Genomic DNA, 17824 nt, shown 5'->3' on the forward strand with positions numbered 1-17824 from the left:
AGCTATTGAACTTATATTAGGTGGTCCTTTCATAGAATGAAATGACTAGTGTGCACTCGAATTTGTTGAAATTGTGATTTAATCCCAACCAATTTAATGTAATTGGTTCAATTTTGTAGACATATCAATTTGGTTAGAGATTTAATTTTAGTGAAATTGGTGATGGATAAATTAATGTTGTGTTTGGTATGCATGAAATGAATGGAATGGAATGTCCATTTCTATTATTTCTATTATTTATTTGTTTGGTGTGCAAATTAAAGTGGGAATGACCATTCCATTGGAATTAAAATCTATTCATAGGAATGAAAATTTATTCCACAACTAAACTTATAGAATGGTCATTCCATTCCCAAGTATATATATTTTTTAAAAATCAAATTCCTTAAAATCCCTTATGTTTAACGTCCAAAAACCACCACCACCACTTCCTTCCATCATTGCCGCCGCCGCCGCCGCCGCCGCCGCCGCCACCATCGCTGCCGTCTCCATCGCTGCCGTCTCCATCGCTGCCGTCTCCATTGCCTTCCACTACCGCCACTTCCATCGTTGCTACCACCATCACCGCCTTCCACTACTATCACCATCGACCACCACCACCTCCAATGCCTTCCACTATCATTATTGCCACCACCACTGTCACCATTACTACCACTATCGCCACCTTCCATCACCACTACTGTTGTCTTCCATCACCACCATTGTTGCCTTCTACCACCACTACTGCCACCGCCACCACAGTCGCTGCCACCTCCATCGTCACTGTCACCACCACCGCCACTATCTTTCACCATTATCACCTATACCATTGATGCCTTCCACCATTACCACTGCCTCCACCACCGTCACCACCACCTTTCGTTACCGCTTTCCAACACCACCACCTACACCGCTACCGGTTTCCACCTCCACAACCATCATCACCGCCATCTACCACCGTCGACTTTTCTTTTTTTAAAAAATTATAGATAAATGTTATTTTGTTAATTTATTTTATTTGTCACTAAAAGGGGTATTTTCGAGAATTTAATTTGAAATTCATTCCATTCTAAATTTTAAATTGGTCCAACCAAATACTGTCTATTATCATTTCATTCCTACACATTTCATATTTGTAACCAAACAATAGAATGAAAATGACCATTCCATTCCATTTTCATTCTCAATTTCATTCCATTCTTGCATATCAAATGCAACAAAGGAGAAAAAAAATTCAATTCAATTTGAACTCATGGATTAACCATTCTAATAAATTTACGCTTAGATTTTATAACTGGTCTACTGTATTTACTTGCAATTGGGTTGGGTTGTTGATAGTTATAATTAGGATCTCGATGATTTATAATTGGGTTGCTGGTGTTTAGAAATAGTTGCCAATTGTGATTATCACCATTGGGTTGTGTAAAAAAAAAAAAATAAAGAAAAAAAAAATAAAATTAGGCTATTTAAAAAAAGCTTAATTCGTAGAACCAATTCGATGTAATGTGTTCTTGAATGGTTTGGATTTGTTTGGTTTAAAAACTCTTATTGGTTGAGCATGATTTTGCTTTTTCATAAAATCATCGCTATTGGATTGGTTTTGATTCTATGTCTAAGCCAAACCAATTATTCGTTTGTACTCCTTGAATTACCCTAAAACCTGTAACCTAAAACCTACTCAATAAAATACCTAGAATAGAAGGCCTATAATTCCCACACTTGCCTTGATACAAATTTTCACCAAAGTAAAACCTGCTACTGAATGCATGTCCCCATTAAATGAAGAAATTACCGATATATATATATATATATATATATATATATATATATATATAATTATGACTTTTATAATTAAAAGTTGGACAATTTTCCACTTATAGCAGTTGACTTAATACACTTTCCCATTTATTTTTCAAACTATTTCTGGATGCAGGAATTTGGACTAAGAACAAGTAGTAGTATGATCAAGGTTTTTGAAAATTTCAAACTGAATTAATTAAAGCTGACACAAAAAGTTTGAACTTGGAAAATTTTGCTAATATTAAACCATATATGTTGACTTTGCCACCTATGCATTGTTCATATGATACAAGTTGACATGCATTGAGCGACTGTCATGAGCTTTCATAAAAAAATTCAGTTGTTCAATGAGTATGCAAAGCACCTAGTAAATAGAGGTCATTAAAATGTAAAATTTCATAACTAAGACTAAAAAGAGATGCAGAAGTAGTGAACATGTAACCTGAGAAAAGTTGCCAATAATTATAAGATGGATCTTACTTTCAAAAAAATGAATTCATCTTGAAACTGTTGAGGTTTGTGGAACCTGAATCACAAACTTAGTTTATGTTGTCATTTTGTGAATCTCGGTCAATGAGCTCATAGGGTCGAGTTGCATGGTTAGTTCGCAGGATTAGGGGGTAGCGTCACACGGAGATTTTTTTTTTTTTTTTGGGAGATTGTCTTTTATACCCTTGGATGCCCTTTGTATTTAAGTCCCCCCCTTTATCTTTTTCTTTTTTTCAATATGTTGTGATTGATGATTCTAGATGCAACCGAATTTGTTAGGATTTTGGGAGAGCTCTTCTTTGTAAACACTCATTGTTGATGGTAAAATTTTTGGTGTGCTCTCTGTAAACGTAGGCAAAAACTTTGCCTAACTACATAGATAGCGTGTTTCTTGTGTGATTGTTTTCTCTTAATTGTTTTTCTATCTCAACAAAATATCTTCAAGAGACTATCGAGAATTGATGGCATATGGAAATTTGAAAAATTCAAATAAAAAAATAAATTTCTATTGTGCAAACTACGGAGAGTCCAAGGTGGCTAGTAGCCTAACAAGTGATTGATTTTAGAAAAAAAATAAAAATAAAATAAAATAAGCTGTTAATAATTTATAGAGAAATTTGGACAATTTCCATTACAAGTCTGTTAGAAAGGCTCTATTGAGCGTTATTAATACCCACACTCTACTTACTACAGATTTCAAAATAGCTCCTGATATGTGGGTGTTTCTGAGAAACATAAACATAGTTCTGAAGTAGAATTCTTCTTACTAATTATTTCATCTTGATGGACAAGCACCAGAAGAAAACTGAGGCCTGCTCGGCTAATGCGCTTGTCTCGTTGTTGTTGTTGTTGTTGTTGTTGTTGTATTTTTGAATAGTACAGAAGTGTTTTCGAAAAATAGATCAAAATCGAAAGTATAAGAATGATGATTTTTGTTGCTTTTTAACTGTAGCAAAAGCACTGTTAAAAAAAAAAAAGAAAAAAAAATCTAAAATGTAATTTTTAACTAGTCATTTAAATTTTCAAACTTGCAAAACTTTTTACCGAATCCGCTTTCATATTTTTACTCCTAAGAATCTTGTAACAAATTTACGTTACCAAACAAGTTTCGAAACAGTGTTGAATAAATTTTAAAGCAAAAATATTATTTTTACTTTGGGTCAATGTAAAAACACAAAACAAAAGCGATTGCTAAACAAACCCTAAATAATAAATTGCACTATTTCCAGCTGTTGGTGAGCAGAACATTGATATGCTCTTAAAATTCCTGATATTCCACAACCTTACCTAGTTCTATTTTCATGGTGATTAAAGTGTGAATTCTGAAAGTTAGGTTGTCCCTCCTGGCATGCAATGACCTTTTTGATATTTAAGACCTTGATAAAAAACCAAAAAAAAAAAGGTTGACATTTTCCCATCTGTAGCAGTTGACAAAATACGTTTAAATTGATGTGATTGGCCATGTGATGTATGGTCCTGGAGTCATTTAATTTTCAAACCTTTTCGTGCACAAAGGAAATTTGGCCCAAGAACAAGTAGAACTTATGATCAGAGTGTTTAAAAATTTCAAAGTGACCAAAAGCTGACAAATAAAAGTCTGAACCTACAAAATATTGCTAAAATTAAACCATGTAGGACTTTGTGAGCAATAATAATACATTTGTTAAATATGATACAAGAAGATGTCTGTTTGGTTTGGTGTATATGCTTTGGGTCAGTTTTGGTTGTATGTTTTTTTTTGGGTTTGGGTTTGGGTTTGGGTTTAGTACTGGTTCTAGCCTTTTATCAGACAAACTTTTGGGCTTGTGACCTAAAAACCCCCCAAAAACACATTTTTATACAATGTTGTTGCAATGGTTGTCACTGCTGCTGATTCAAGTCCTTTTATTTATTAATTCCTGTTGCTAACATATTGAACTGCTCTACTTTGGCGGTTAATATGACTGTATTTTGATCTCTTTGATACTGGTTTTAATCTTCTTCTTTCTTTTAATAAAAAAATCAGGTTGCTTTGTAAAAAAATACAAAGTATTTTAAGTACTTAAAATACTCAAGTAAAGTAACAAACTAGTGGATGGACTATTGGACTTAATGTTTGTTTTTAATATTTTTTTCTTAACTTTTGTTCCTCAAGGTATAATTTTTTTTTTTTTTTAATCTTATATTTTAATTGATTAAAGGCATTGATCAATTCTTAACATCTTTAATAAATTAAATAGGATAGTTTAAAATGTATTAAACATGTCATAAATAGGTTAAAAATGAAAATTACCCAAATAGTTAAATTGTAATCAAGTCGTGCCGGGTCGTGTCAAATCCAATCTGATTATATAATAAACAGGTCGTGTCGTATTCAACCTAACACGACCCACTTGTCAAACTGGTTACATAGGTCGTGTCGTGTTACCCATTTAATAAATGAATTGTGTTCTTGTGGAACATGTTTAACACGAATATTAATTGTATCGTGATTGTGTTAACCCATTTAACGTGATACTTGTGGATTGTGTTAACCCATTTAATGTGATACTTGTGTCTAAACACGAATACAATCAAGACCATGACCCATGAACAGGAATCGCCACCTACTTATGTTGTTTGATAAAATTTGATACTGAATATTTTAAAAGCTTGAGGTTTTAAAGTGAATTAAAAAATAAATATTTTTTAATTTTCAACGCCATTCAGTAAGTAGTGCTAACTATTTTTTGAATAAGCACTTAATCCATTCAACATTAAAAAATAAATTGAGTTATCAAATAGCATTAGTGTCATACTATCATTGGAAAAGCGCTTAATCCATTCAACATTAAAAGATAAATTGAGTTATAAAATAACATTAGTGTCTTACTATCATATATATATATATATATGCCTATACATGTTATTACAAGTAGGGTTCATAATTGTCAACATAACCACAATCTATCCTACCTATATAAAATCAATTCCTACAATGTTTGTAACCTATCATTGTAGATACAAATTAACATCAGCACTGAATATACCAAAAAACCACCAACACTATTACTGAGCATACATATTCCAAAAAACACAAAAAATAGGATGCTTTCTAACAGTCTACCATTGTCAAGCCAAGGAACTGCCAAAGCAATTACTGAGCATATACCAAAGAACCACAAAAAATAAGATGCTTTCTAACGAGAGTTTAATCATTGTCACTAACAGGCCAGTGGCCTAGCGGTACCAAGCTCCTACTTCTCAAAGAGAGGTCAGGAGTTTAAGTCTCAGTGAAGGCATGTGTGTATGAGTACCAACTAGGAAAAAAAAAAAAAAAAAAAATTTAGTCGTTGTTAAGCCAAAGAACCACCATCTTACAATCACTTTTCATCGAAATTAGGAAATGTTTTAGCCATGTAAGAGGAAAATGCTTGAATCTGTTGATTCATGCTGTTCCGAAATTCTTCCACAAGATCGAGAGATTGTCCAGCAGCCACAGAAGAGGAAAATGCTTGCATCTGCTGCTCCATGTTGTTCCGAAATTCTTCCGCCTCCTTAAATTTTTGTGTTGCCACCAAAAGCATCTTTTCAAGTTTTCGACCCCTTTCTTCAGCATCATCAGCTCTTTTGATAGCCGCTGCCATCTTGGCACAATGGGCACAGTTACAACGCCCAAGTTCATAGGCATCATTCTCACCAAGTACACATCCAAAAGCTTCATTTCCGTCACTCGGGCCTCCCTCTGAAGGAGCTACTTGTGACAACGAAATCATTTTTCGCTACAATTAACAATGCAGATAAATTTTGAGAAATGAACTAAAAAAACTTGAACTGAAGACAGTAAAAAATTTATCTGTGGTACATGTAACATCTACAGTAGCGGTACATGTAATATCTGACGTTACTAGCATTCTTTCACAACTCTCTACATACTTGACTCTTCCCTGTCCAGTAAGAAATTAGCTACTCCTGAGTTTCTTCTCTCTCTCTCTGACACGCGCACACACTCATGGCAAGAAATGCGTACCCGCTTGTTGGTGGGAAGGAGATTGAAGCTGTCACTTACAACAAGAATAAAGTGTGCAATGGTTATGAGTACTATCCTTCTGCAGTCACCACCAAACCTCTTTCATGTCATTTGGTCCTATATACATTTACTTCACAAATATTGCTAAAGAAGCTCAATGTCCAAAATATATAACATTAATCAAAAACCCTTCATTAATAACTGTCCAGAATTATTTCCGTCCAAAATATAACACCCCTATAGCATGCGTTTAGTGTGTATCACACCCTTATGTACGGAAAACACCCCTAATGTATCAAATTTGTGCAAATAGGTCTTACCTGACACATTTAAGTTAGAAGTTGCCTAAATTTCCCTTTTAAAGATATTTTACAAGTTATTTAAAAATATATCAGGTTGTAAAATGACATAAAAGGACATAAAACGTAGTGACATCGTTTAAGCATTTAGGAGCACTCACTGTAGGCCACGTGTCAGCAGCCTGCTACCTGCTGACTTTAGCCCTTTTTATCTTTTCTTTTTTCGCTCTTCTTTTTTTTTTTTTTTTTTTTTTCAACTGGGTCTCCTTCTCTCCCCCCTTTCTCTCTCTAAGAGAGGCATTGACGACAGTGACTGATAGAAGGCTGTTTAAGCAGTACCAAACTGCTTTATGGTGATTGCAGATGGGTTTGCGAAGACAGAGTCTGGGTTAATGGTAATCGACGGTGATATGGGTTGATGATGGTGATTGCGGATTTTTTTCAAGAGACCAAGAAAAGCTCTAATGGAGGAAACAAACAGCTCTTTGTTGAATGAAATTGAGTATTGATTGCTTTATTGTTGTTGCGTCCGTACAATTTAGACTGTTTGGATGGGTCGGAATTGCAGGTGTGCGCTCTGTTGGTGAGAGAGAGAGAGAGAGACCTTTTTGATGCAAATAGAGTTGTTGGAAGCAAAACCCAGAAGCTGCTTGTGGTTAATAACTGACAGAACAGTCCCATGTGCAATCGGCCATCAAAGAGTCCAAGCTTCGATTGAATGCATCTGTTGATGATAGCAATTTGTAGAATTTGGACTTCGCCGGTGATTCCTTCAAGGTTTATTAATGGAGTTTTGAGGTAAGGTGGGGACTGAAGAATTTTTTTTAAAATATAAATAAATAATGGAGCAAAAGGAAGAGAGAGAAGGGTCACCGCTGGCCACCAGGCCATCGCCGGACGGCGGTGACCCCGCCAGACCAAAGGCAGGCAACTGTGGGTTGCCGGACAGAGCCTTAAGCGCTCAGGTTTGCCAAAACAGATCCAGCAGGGACTGGGATCTAATGTGGTTGCACCCACTGTCCCACATGGTCCCAGCTTGCTGGGATCAGGTGTGGTTGCATACGGGTGAGCCCGCTTTGATTTGGATCTAACCCATTTGAAGTGGGCCAACCCACCAAGAAAATAATATCTACACAAAACCCTTTTGGGCAATTTCGGAATAGTAAAACGGCAAAATGGGTATTATAATATCAAAAAGTAATTGAAGCGGTGTTTCAGCTCCATGTTTAAAGATTAAGGGGATTGTAACTTCTAAGCACACTTTTTAAAATAGGGGGTGAAAGTGCAACGCAGAGTATACATTAGGGGTGTTTTGTGCACTTCACCCTATAATAATATAATATCAGGAGAAATTTAGAGTAAAGGTAACGGAAGATAATTTCCGTAGTAAATACCTTAGCATTTCCATAGTAAACAGTCCCTAGTAGAGGTAACGGAATAAACTTCATGTAGCAAATTAATTGATTCTGTAGCAAATATTCCCTAGGTAAGAACACCTTTTGTTGTAGTGGATATACCATCAATATACATATATAGACGGATATACAAGGTAAAGAAAACTCAGAAGAATTATGCAAAAGAAAACACCATTGATGGCATTGAAATAAATTAGTGTATGGGCATTGGCAGTCCACGTATAAGGTTTTCCTTCAGTCACTTGTTCTTAGAAGCAGCAAACATGTCTATAAACACAAACTGTACAAATCTGCTTTCACCTACAGGAAAGTGTGATTCCTACTTAGTACAAGACTTGCAATAAGGATTTGGATGGTAGCGGTCTAATGCTACAAGAATTAAGAATGGACAAGGAGTGGTGGAGGTTTTTGAGTCGTGAGGTTTCACTTAGTTTTTGAATGATTGTAAGGTAGGAAGTAAATTTCCAATGAGCAGAATTAGACCATTTTGTCATCACTTTCTGGGTAACAAAAGAGTACCATGACATTGAATTTTTAAGATTGTTCAGTCAAGGAATTTCTAAACCAAGGGAAAATAAAGTTATGATGCTTTTGACGGTTGGGAAGTTAGATCATGGTGATAGTCGAGCACTCGCTATCTGGAAATGTGGAACACACCATACCATTCATAGACTGGGCTAGCAATTGAAATGTGGACAATGACAAGAGCTAAGTGATAAAAGTGATCCTAAATGGAGTTCAAATTTCCAGTTAGGGTTGACCTCAACAACAGCACTGGAGAGCTGTGTTAACCATGTTCTATGGAAGCATTCCCTTCTTCTCAAGCCATATGAGTATAATATTGCCATGTAGTCTAAATTTAGGAATGATAAAAAAGCAGCTATGCTGCCAATAACTTTTCTATCCTGAAGTTGTGAAGATATTTTGATCTGTATTTGCATTCAAAGCTGCTTTTTATTAACGACAAATCCAGAGAAGTAAAGACGATTGGATCTTCACTTGTGTGACCCAATCACCAAATGAGCAACCCTGGCCTTTCAAATTCAAGAAACTTGTGTTTTTATGCCTATTGTAAGGCAGGTTCCTCTTTCTTTTTGACAGCTTCTAGCTGTCTTCTGGTGATATGAAGTCGGAAAATGTATGGCCATTTGGTTGTCCAGATGGTAAAATTTAATCCAGCTATTAAAAAGAATCTGTCAAAACTTCCTCCTCCCACATTAACTTCAGGTGCACCTTCTTGATCTTCTGCATTAGTGAACGTTCCCATCCGTACTTTATTCAATAGTTCAAATACACTATCTTCATTTCTATCTTCATCATCAGCATTATCCCCACTAACATTAGGTTCGGTATTAACATTACCACTGTTTCATGAGCCTCCCCATGCCATATCCAATTAGTATACTCCCTGTGCATCCCATGCCTAAAGAGGAGGATTCTCAACCTCTTCAATTGGCCTATACACGGTATTTTGCACTGATGACACAAGCTCAGCCTGTCTTATGTCTTTTAGCCAACTGAATGAAGTCTTTTACGCCTTATAATACTCTCGACTAGCCCTAATCTGATGATGAATCCAAGACTTATCCATGTAACTGGTTCCAAAAAAAAAAAAAAAATTATAGATACAAGTCAATTGATGCACGTTGACTATGTATGCATAACTCTTTCAACTTCCTCCATAATGGGTGGTGGTCAAATCCCATTCAAAAAATGCAGAATCCAAATTACCGTCAATAGCTACACTACCATATATTTCATTTCTGGGTAAATTGTGACAGCATCTCCCCTTTGTTCTCCAGATACACGAGTGCCACACACTGATGTCACCAATAGTGTATGAAACTAAGTCTAAATGGAGTATGTATCTAGAGAACATAAGGAGAAGCTATTGAAATGAAACAACAGCCAGTCCAATAGCTGCTTCAGCAGCTGCGGTAGCTATAGCTGATTAGAAAAATTCTGGTAAATCATTGAGTCGTTAGTTAACTAGAAATGAAATATATGCAAGTGGTTAGCTAATTACTATAACGAATATGTCAATGCATTCTCAAACTTCCCATACAGACAATTCAAGTACCATTGTACTAACATGCTCTTTACATTGCAGATAGACCCAAAAAAAAAAAAAAAAAAAAGATGGTAGTAATTGATCTCTGGAGGGAACCAATTAGCAATGCCAAAATCAAATTGTCCAACATATACAATGATTTATACATGTTCTCAACAACGATTCCCCAGCGGGTCCTAAGGTTAGATGCATGCATAAATGTATGAAAGCATGTCATTAGACTATAACATAAAATTATGTGATACAAAATAACATAAAGTTAAATTTATATTCTAGATATTCGTTGAGTTCAACAATTTAGATTTGAGTATGAAATAGAATTAAGCTAATATATATACACTAGAAGTACGAGTCACACTTACGAATCACTTCAGTGGTAAATGTCCTTACTATATATGGTACAACTAAGGACCATTGTACCATATGTAATGAACAAAAAAACAGAGAACATTATATAAAGAAATCATGTATGCTTTAGGTGTAAAGATTTACATTACTACTGAAGAAAAGAACAAAACAAAGACACGGAAAGCAGAAAATCACTTTAGTCCACAATTCAAGTACCATTGTACTAACATGTTATATTTCTGAGAGCAAACCAGAAATTCCTATCTCAATATCATGAACATCAATGCTCCAAAAAGTCAGACAAAAATTAGAAGCAAAGAAAATATGCAACAACTAATTAAGCCAGTAAAAATATATATTAAAATTAACAAAAAAAATACAGAATGTGAGCAGTCATTTGGATTAATTACTTCAGATTACAGGAGAAAACGAAAACCGTATGGTTGTATTTTCCTTGAAGATAAAGAATTTTTCGCATATATAGCTACTAAAACTTTTGAAATGATACTTAATAGAAAAAAAAAATTTATATATATATATATATTTGGAGAATGATGTAAGATTGCAATCTCTTAAAAAGAAAGAAAGAAAGAAATAATTAATATAAGCAATATTGCAGTAGAAGTGATTAAGCAGTCTAACTTGCACATACGTTACTTATTTATGGATTTCATCCAAACAATCCTCCATGAAATTCCAACTTAAAACCAATTCGTGTGGATTATCTACCATTAAAAATTGTGATCAAGTGATAACGATAACTCACCCATGGTGGGCTATGAAAACTTTTGGTACATACTCAGACCAAGCATAATTCAAGATCAAAGTACATCAGTTGAGGAAGATTGTGTTGAATTTCAGAGAGAAAAATTCTGTGTATTTCATCTCCTTAATATGTTTACATCTTGTACAAGTACATATAAGGAAGAGAGAAAATTATACGAGGAAAGAAAGTCAGACAAATCCCTACAATCTGCTCCTAATCTGCCCCCTAATATGCTCCTAACTTACAGAATTCATAATAATCAAATCCATAACATACAGTAATCATGATAAATAAATCCCTAAAATAAAGGAGCTAAATATGGCTAACAGTAGCTGTCACGACTACCATCTTCCAACAGATTGTTTTACAAAAAGATCAACATATTGTTTTTGCAGTGGCATAGAAAACAAAAGCCATATGATACTACATTTGGTTCTAAATCCATGTCAAATATTTAGTTTAATCAGAGCTAATGTTTTTAAAATGGTTGCAAATTTGGGTAAAATTGTGCTTACATATGCTATACACAAACAGACACATACAAATATGATTCAGTAAGCTTTATACCCGAAAATAAAAAATGTAAAGACAGTTATATATGATAATCCCAGTGGACACTTTTTTTTTTTTTTTTTGTCATGGTGTTGATGATCTTGATGCCTAAATAATATCATACCTTTTCCGGAGAAGCAACCCCAAAGAAATCTAAAGTATGGGCCTTCCTGTCTGGAGGCAAAAACGGGACTGGCCTATTAAACTTCTAAAAGCATTCACTTTTAAATTATACCTTGAGTTGGCAGCTTCTGACCCAACCTACTAACCAGAATGAACCCATCGGACTCCAATTGGGAGCTCAATTATAATGAAACGAGTTTGCATAATTATAGATCAATATATGTATTAGACATATATTCAATTGGGAGCTCAATTATAATCGATATTCACTTTTATAGATCAATATATGTATTAGCCATGAAGATAATTTCCTCAAAGAATGTTTATGATTAACATTTAGAATGTAGAATATAAAGAATGAGAAATCATGAATTATGTGAACAAATTAAGGCCGGGTAGAGGAGTCCATTACAGTGGCAAAACCATTTAGATCCATCATTGGGTAGGTGAAAGTGCATCGCATAAACCCCTACTCAGTTGAATATAGAAAACAAGAAGATGGTGGAATCTGTCAACCATCTCCTTATTCATTGCTCGGTGGCTAGGGATGTCTGGTCTATGTTTTTGGTTGTGTTTGGTCTTCCATGGGTGTTCTCAAAATCCATGGTCGGCTTGTTAGAGACGTGGAAAGGGTGTACAGTGGAGAGCCGAGTCAGAGATGCTTGGGGGGCCACTGCCCTTTGCATTTGGTGGGGTCTCTGGCGCGAAAGAAATAAAGGAGTCTCCCATTTGGGCTATTAAATACAATATTCTTACTTCTTTATTCTTTTGGGTAAATGGGCGGGATTGTAATTCAATGGATTGTATTTTGGATTTTGTGGATATCTTAAAGCTATAGTGTTGATTTTGGTCAGCTGTTGTCTTCTTTGGGAGCGCTCCCCTTTTGAGTGCCTTTTATAAATATCTTACTTATCCAAAAAAATAATAAAATCTGCCATATGTACTTAAAAAACCAAAGCCTGCTGCAAGTATCTATATGTTTTACTTTTTGCATTGGAATTCAATAGGTATGCGATCTAATGTTAAATAGAGAATACATAAAACAAAAAAATGAAAGAGAGAGAGAGAGAGAATCAATGTTGGATATCTTACAGCTATGCATTACCAGAACAGCCCTGATTCAAGTGAAGAAATAAATGGGTCTCTTACAAAAAGAAGCAAGAGCTATAAAAGGAGGTGATCAAAATAATTAAAAAACACAGAATTATCAAAATTTCGAAACTATGCATTGAATGCAAAAGTTTTTAGAAAATAAGGACAAACTTTTCATAAAACTATCAAAACCACAATCAGGATCGGTTTAGGCACCTATTATAAAGATTAAGGGCTACTTTATTTCTATTTTAAAAGACCAGTATTCTTTTATAAAAAATATATAGAAAATTATAACTAGCACAATCAACTGATCAAATTGTAACATAGAAGACGACATGCTTTGGAGTTAGCAGTCAAAACTCGAGGCCTGTAGCTGGACCTTGTAATTAAAACTAGTGGTTATGAATTAGACCAGATATCTATCTATCTATATATATATATATATATATTGTAGGTGTGTGTTGCTTTATTTTGATGACTTTTTTAATAATCAAAAGACAAAATTGTCCCCCAAACTATTTATCAAAAAAAAAATTGTCCCCCAAACTGCTGTATAAATGTACTTTTGGTAATATTATCCAACAATAGCAACTAGAAGGCTAACACTACAATACGCATCTAAATAGAGCCCCAAGAACCAAAAAATTAACATTCTTTTATAAACAAAAACAAATAAATAAATCAAGAGACAGAGAGATACCAATTTTTTTTTTTTTTTTTTTTTTTTTTTTCAATCAGCAAGAAAAACACACACACACACACATAGGATTTGGCAAAATAAACTTAGCAGAGAAAATTACATTATTACGACAATCAGAAATAAAATAGAATATCAGCAAATATACATCTCAGAATTTATATTTACCTATGTACATACACACATTAAAAATACAAATATATTAAACAAGTTCATAGAGAGAGAGAGAGAGAAGCGAACCTCAGACAGTGAGGGACTGCAACCAGAGCCGGTGACCAGCAAAGAGATCCTAATCGATGAACACAAAAATCAAAGTCAGACAAGCAGCCATGAACACCAAAGTCAGACAAACAACCTTGAACACCAAAGTCAGACAAACAGCTATGAACACCAAAGTCAGACAAACAGCCTTGAACACCAAATTAAACACAAAATCAAAGTCTCATTATAAAGGAGAAAGAAACAGAATGAGAGAGAGAGAGAGAGCTCGTTGTGACTTCACCTGGAGACTGACCAAGAGCAAGCTGAGAGTGAGAGAGCTTGTTGTGACTTCACCTGGAGGCTGACCGAGAGCAGGCTGGGAGTGAGAGAGCTCGTTGTGACTTCGGCTTCTGTAAGTGAGAAATCGACCAAAATGGTCGAAGCAACAGGTAGACGAGAGCAAGACGAGAGTGAGGATGTTCCTTAGGTCGATTGATTAGGGTTTTAGTGCTCCTTGGGTCGAGATTGAGAGAGCAAGAGGTAGATATATGGCCTGCAACACTTGAATGAGAGAAGGAAAATGGAGCAAGAAAGAGGGCTGATGGAGATCGTGGGGTTATATAGGAAATCAAAATGGCATTTTTTTTTTTTTAATTTTATTTTAATTATTTGGGACGGATAAGGAAGCCATCACAAAACACTAAAAAACGGGGCTTTACTCGTACATTCATGACACTTGTACTTTCACACAAAACGAGGGGAAAAAGAATCAGCATTGCTGTCGCGAAAGGTCTACATACCGTCACAAAAACACCTTGAGAAATGTTCCCTTCAGATTTGTTTCGCAAGTATAAGATTTGGGTTATTTGGGAAGTTAACTCAACACCGTTGCGAGAAACCCAATCTTCTGCGACATTTTCACTAAAGCCTCAATTTCTTAGTGTGTCCTAAGGTTGTTTTTCTTATTTCTCTTAATTGATTCACAAAAACAATTGAAGATTTTTTACTTCCGCTACGAAAATTGTTTTCAAACAGAGTTGGCATACGAGCCTAAATCGAGTTGAAAAAGTGTTTTTGACTTTGAAAATTGAAGTTCAATTAAAAAGAGCTTCTTTGGAAAAGAAAGTTGCCATTCTGAGTCTTGAACTGATTTGAGAGGAGTAGATTGGCATGTGAGCCCTGAAATGATTGGTTTGTCGTGATTGACACATGTTTAAACTGTTGGAAAAAAAAAAAAAAAAGCTAGAAAGTAGAAGAGAAGAATTCTTGTATCTTACATAGTGTGAGTACATGTGAGTTTATATAGGAACCAAAGGAAGACAATCAGTACAATCATTTAGCCAATTACCAGAAATTAAGCTAATCAAATATCGATTCCTGTAATCAAGCTAGCAGCATCAGAATATTCCTATAATCAACCCAGCAGATTATATGGATCAGAATAGTCAACTATATCAACTAATGACATGTTGTAAACAACCTATATTCACGACACTCCCCCTCAAGTTGGAGAGTAGATATCGATAACTCCCAACTTGCTGCAAATGGAGTCGAATGCATTTTTTGGAAGAGCTTTAATAAAGATGTCAGCTAGCTGATTGCAAGAGGGAACAAAAGGAGTCACAATCGCATTTGAAGCCACCTTAGAACGAATGAAATGACAATCCCCTTCAATGTGTTTCGTCCGTTCATGAAAAACTGGATTGCTAGCAATATGAATGGCAGACTGATTATCACAGTAGTGAGCAGTTGGGTCTTGTACTGAGATTCCGAACTCTTATAGAAGGCTTCTCAACCAAGTTAGCTCACAAGTTGTGGGAGCCGTTGCACAGTATTCAGCTCAGCAATAGATCGATAAACAACTGATTGCTTCTTACTTCTCAAAGTCACAAGATTACCCCCCTATAAAAGTACAATAGCCTGTAGCTGATCTTCCACCTTAGGAGAACCTGCCCAGTCTCCATCAGTATACCCTTCAATGCGAACATGTCCTGAAGATTGGTAGACAAGACCACGGCCTGGAGCACCTTTGAGGTACTTTAGAATGTGTATAACTGCATTCATGTGAGGTACCTGTGGTTTGGTCATGAATTGACTCACCACACTGATTGCATATGAATTATCTGGTCGAGTGATAATCAGGTAAATCAGCTTACCTACTAGTCTTCTATACATCTCAGGATCAACTAGGCCACCAACATCAGACATCAATTTCTGATTAGCCTCCATAGGTGTAGCAACAGGTTTAGCTCCAAGATGACCGGTATCTCTCAAAATATCAAGAACATATTTCCGTTGAGACAAATAAATGCCTCTCTTTGATCTTGCAACCTCAACACCAAGAAAATAACGAAGCTTGCCCAAGTCTTTAGCAAGAAAGTTTGAAATCAAAGAGAGGCATTTATTTGTCTCAACGGAACTATCTTCTTGATATTTTGAGAGATACCGGTCATCTTGGAGCTAAACCTGTTGCTACACCTATGGAGGCTAATCAGAAATTGATGTCTGATGTTGCAACCTCAACACCAAGAAAATAACGAAGCTTGCCCAAGTCTTTAGCAAGAAAGTTTGAACCGACCAATCAGAGTTTGAATTCCCTTATTGTCACTTCCAGTAATCACAATGTTATCCACATAGAAGACCAAGATCACAATACCATGCTCTGTTTTCTTAAAGAACAGTGAGTGATCAACTTGACTTCTAGTCATTCCATGAGTAATCACAACTTTGCTGAATTTGTCAAACCATGCTCGAGGAGACTGTTTGAGTCCATAAATAGACAACTGGAGATGACAAACACAATCCCTCTTGGACTCAAACCCAGGTGGTTGAGCCATGTACACTGTCTCATTCAAATATCCATGCAAGAAGGCATTCTTAACATCAAGTTGATGAAGGGGCCAATCAAGATTTGCAGCAAGAGAGATAATAATACGAAATGAGTTTAGCTTGGCCATGGGAGAAAAAGTTTCAGCGTAATCAAGACCATAGGCTTGAGTGAAGCCCTTAGCAACAAAACGAGCCTTTAATCTATCAACAGTACCATCTGGATTTTGGTTCACTGTGAAAATCCAATGGCAACAAACAATGTGTGCACCTTCTGGCTTAGGAACAAGCGTCCAAGTATTATTCAAGTGCAAAGCATGCATTTCGTCCTCCTTTGTTTTTCGCCAACTAGGATGGGAAAGGGCCTCTTTATATGACTTAGGAACAGTGACAGAAGATAAAGATATTGTGAAAGCCTTAAATGAAGGAGACAAATGATCATAAGATACAAAATTAGAGATAGGGTGCTTAGTACAAGACCTTTTACCTTTCCGAATGGCAATGAGAATGTCGGGACTAGATGGAGGCGTATGATCTGCAGGTGCCGAGGAGAGCAATGGAGGATTTGAGGATGGTGCTACTGGTGCTGTAAGGTGATGAGAAGACCGTGGACGTTTACAAACATAAACCTTAGGATATGAGGGGATGAGCCTATTAGGATATGAAGGGATCGAAAGAACAGGTACGGGTCGAACAGACTCTTGGAGTAAAGGCTCTAGCAGTTGACGACCCTCCGTAGAGTAATAGGGAATTATTTCAAAGGTCACATCAGCACATACAAAATATTTTCTTAATGTAGGACTATAGCATCGATACCCTTTTTGAGCACGAGAATAACCATGGAATATACATTTATGTGCACGAAGGCCAAGTTTATCACGTGTAGGACTTAAATTATGGACAAAGCAAATACACCCAAATACCTTTGGAGGAAGCGAGAGAAAGGATCTTTATCAGGTAAGAACATTTGAAAAGGTGATTTCCCTTTAAGAACCTGAGATAGCATTCTATTTAAAAGGTAAACCGCTGTGAGAACATCATCCCCCCAAAAGTGTTTAGGCACATTCATTTGAAGCATGAGTGCACGGGCAACAGCAAGGATTGGACCATTCTTTTGTTTAGCAACTCCATTTTGTTGAGGTGTATCAACACATGATGTTTGATGAGTGATACCC

The 17824-nt window shown here is 35.8% G+C and overlaps 1 protein-coding gene across 1 annotated transcript in view; it reads right to left on the reverse strand.

Moving 5' to 3' along the window:
- Positions 1-5273: 5273 nt before the first annotated feature.
- LOC132268109 (F-box protein CPR1-like) overlaps positions 5274-17824 on the reverse strand; it is a 45707-nt gene continuing 33156 nt past the window's right edge. The window contains exons 3-4 of the mRNA XM_059768844.1: positions 13863-13911; positions 5274-6008 (exon numbers count right to left, since the gene is read on the reverse strand). Coding sequence (XP_059624827.1) covers positions 5610-6008; positions 13863-13911 — 448 coding nt within the window. The 3' untranslated portion in view covers positions 5274-5609. The remainder of the gene's footprint in view (positions 6009-13862; positions 13912-17824) is intronic.

This window comes from Cornus florida, unplaced genomic scaffold (assembly GCF_030987335.1).
Source record: "Cornus florida cultivar Cherokee Brave unplaced genomic scaffold, ASM3098733v1 CherokeeBrave_3.0.0_Hap2_Chr08, whole genome shotgun sequence".
Lineage (NCBI taxonomy): Eukaryota > Viridiplantae > Streptophyta > Magnoliopsida > Cornales > Cornaceae > Cornus > Cornus florida.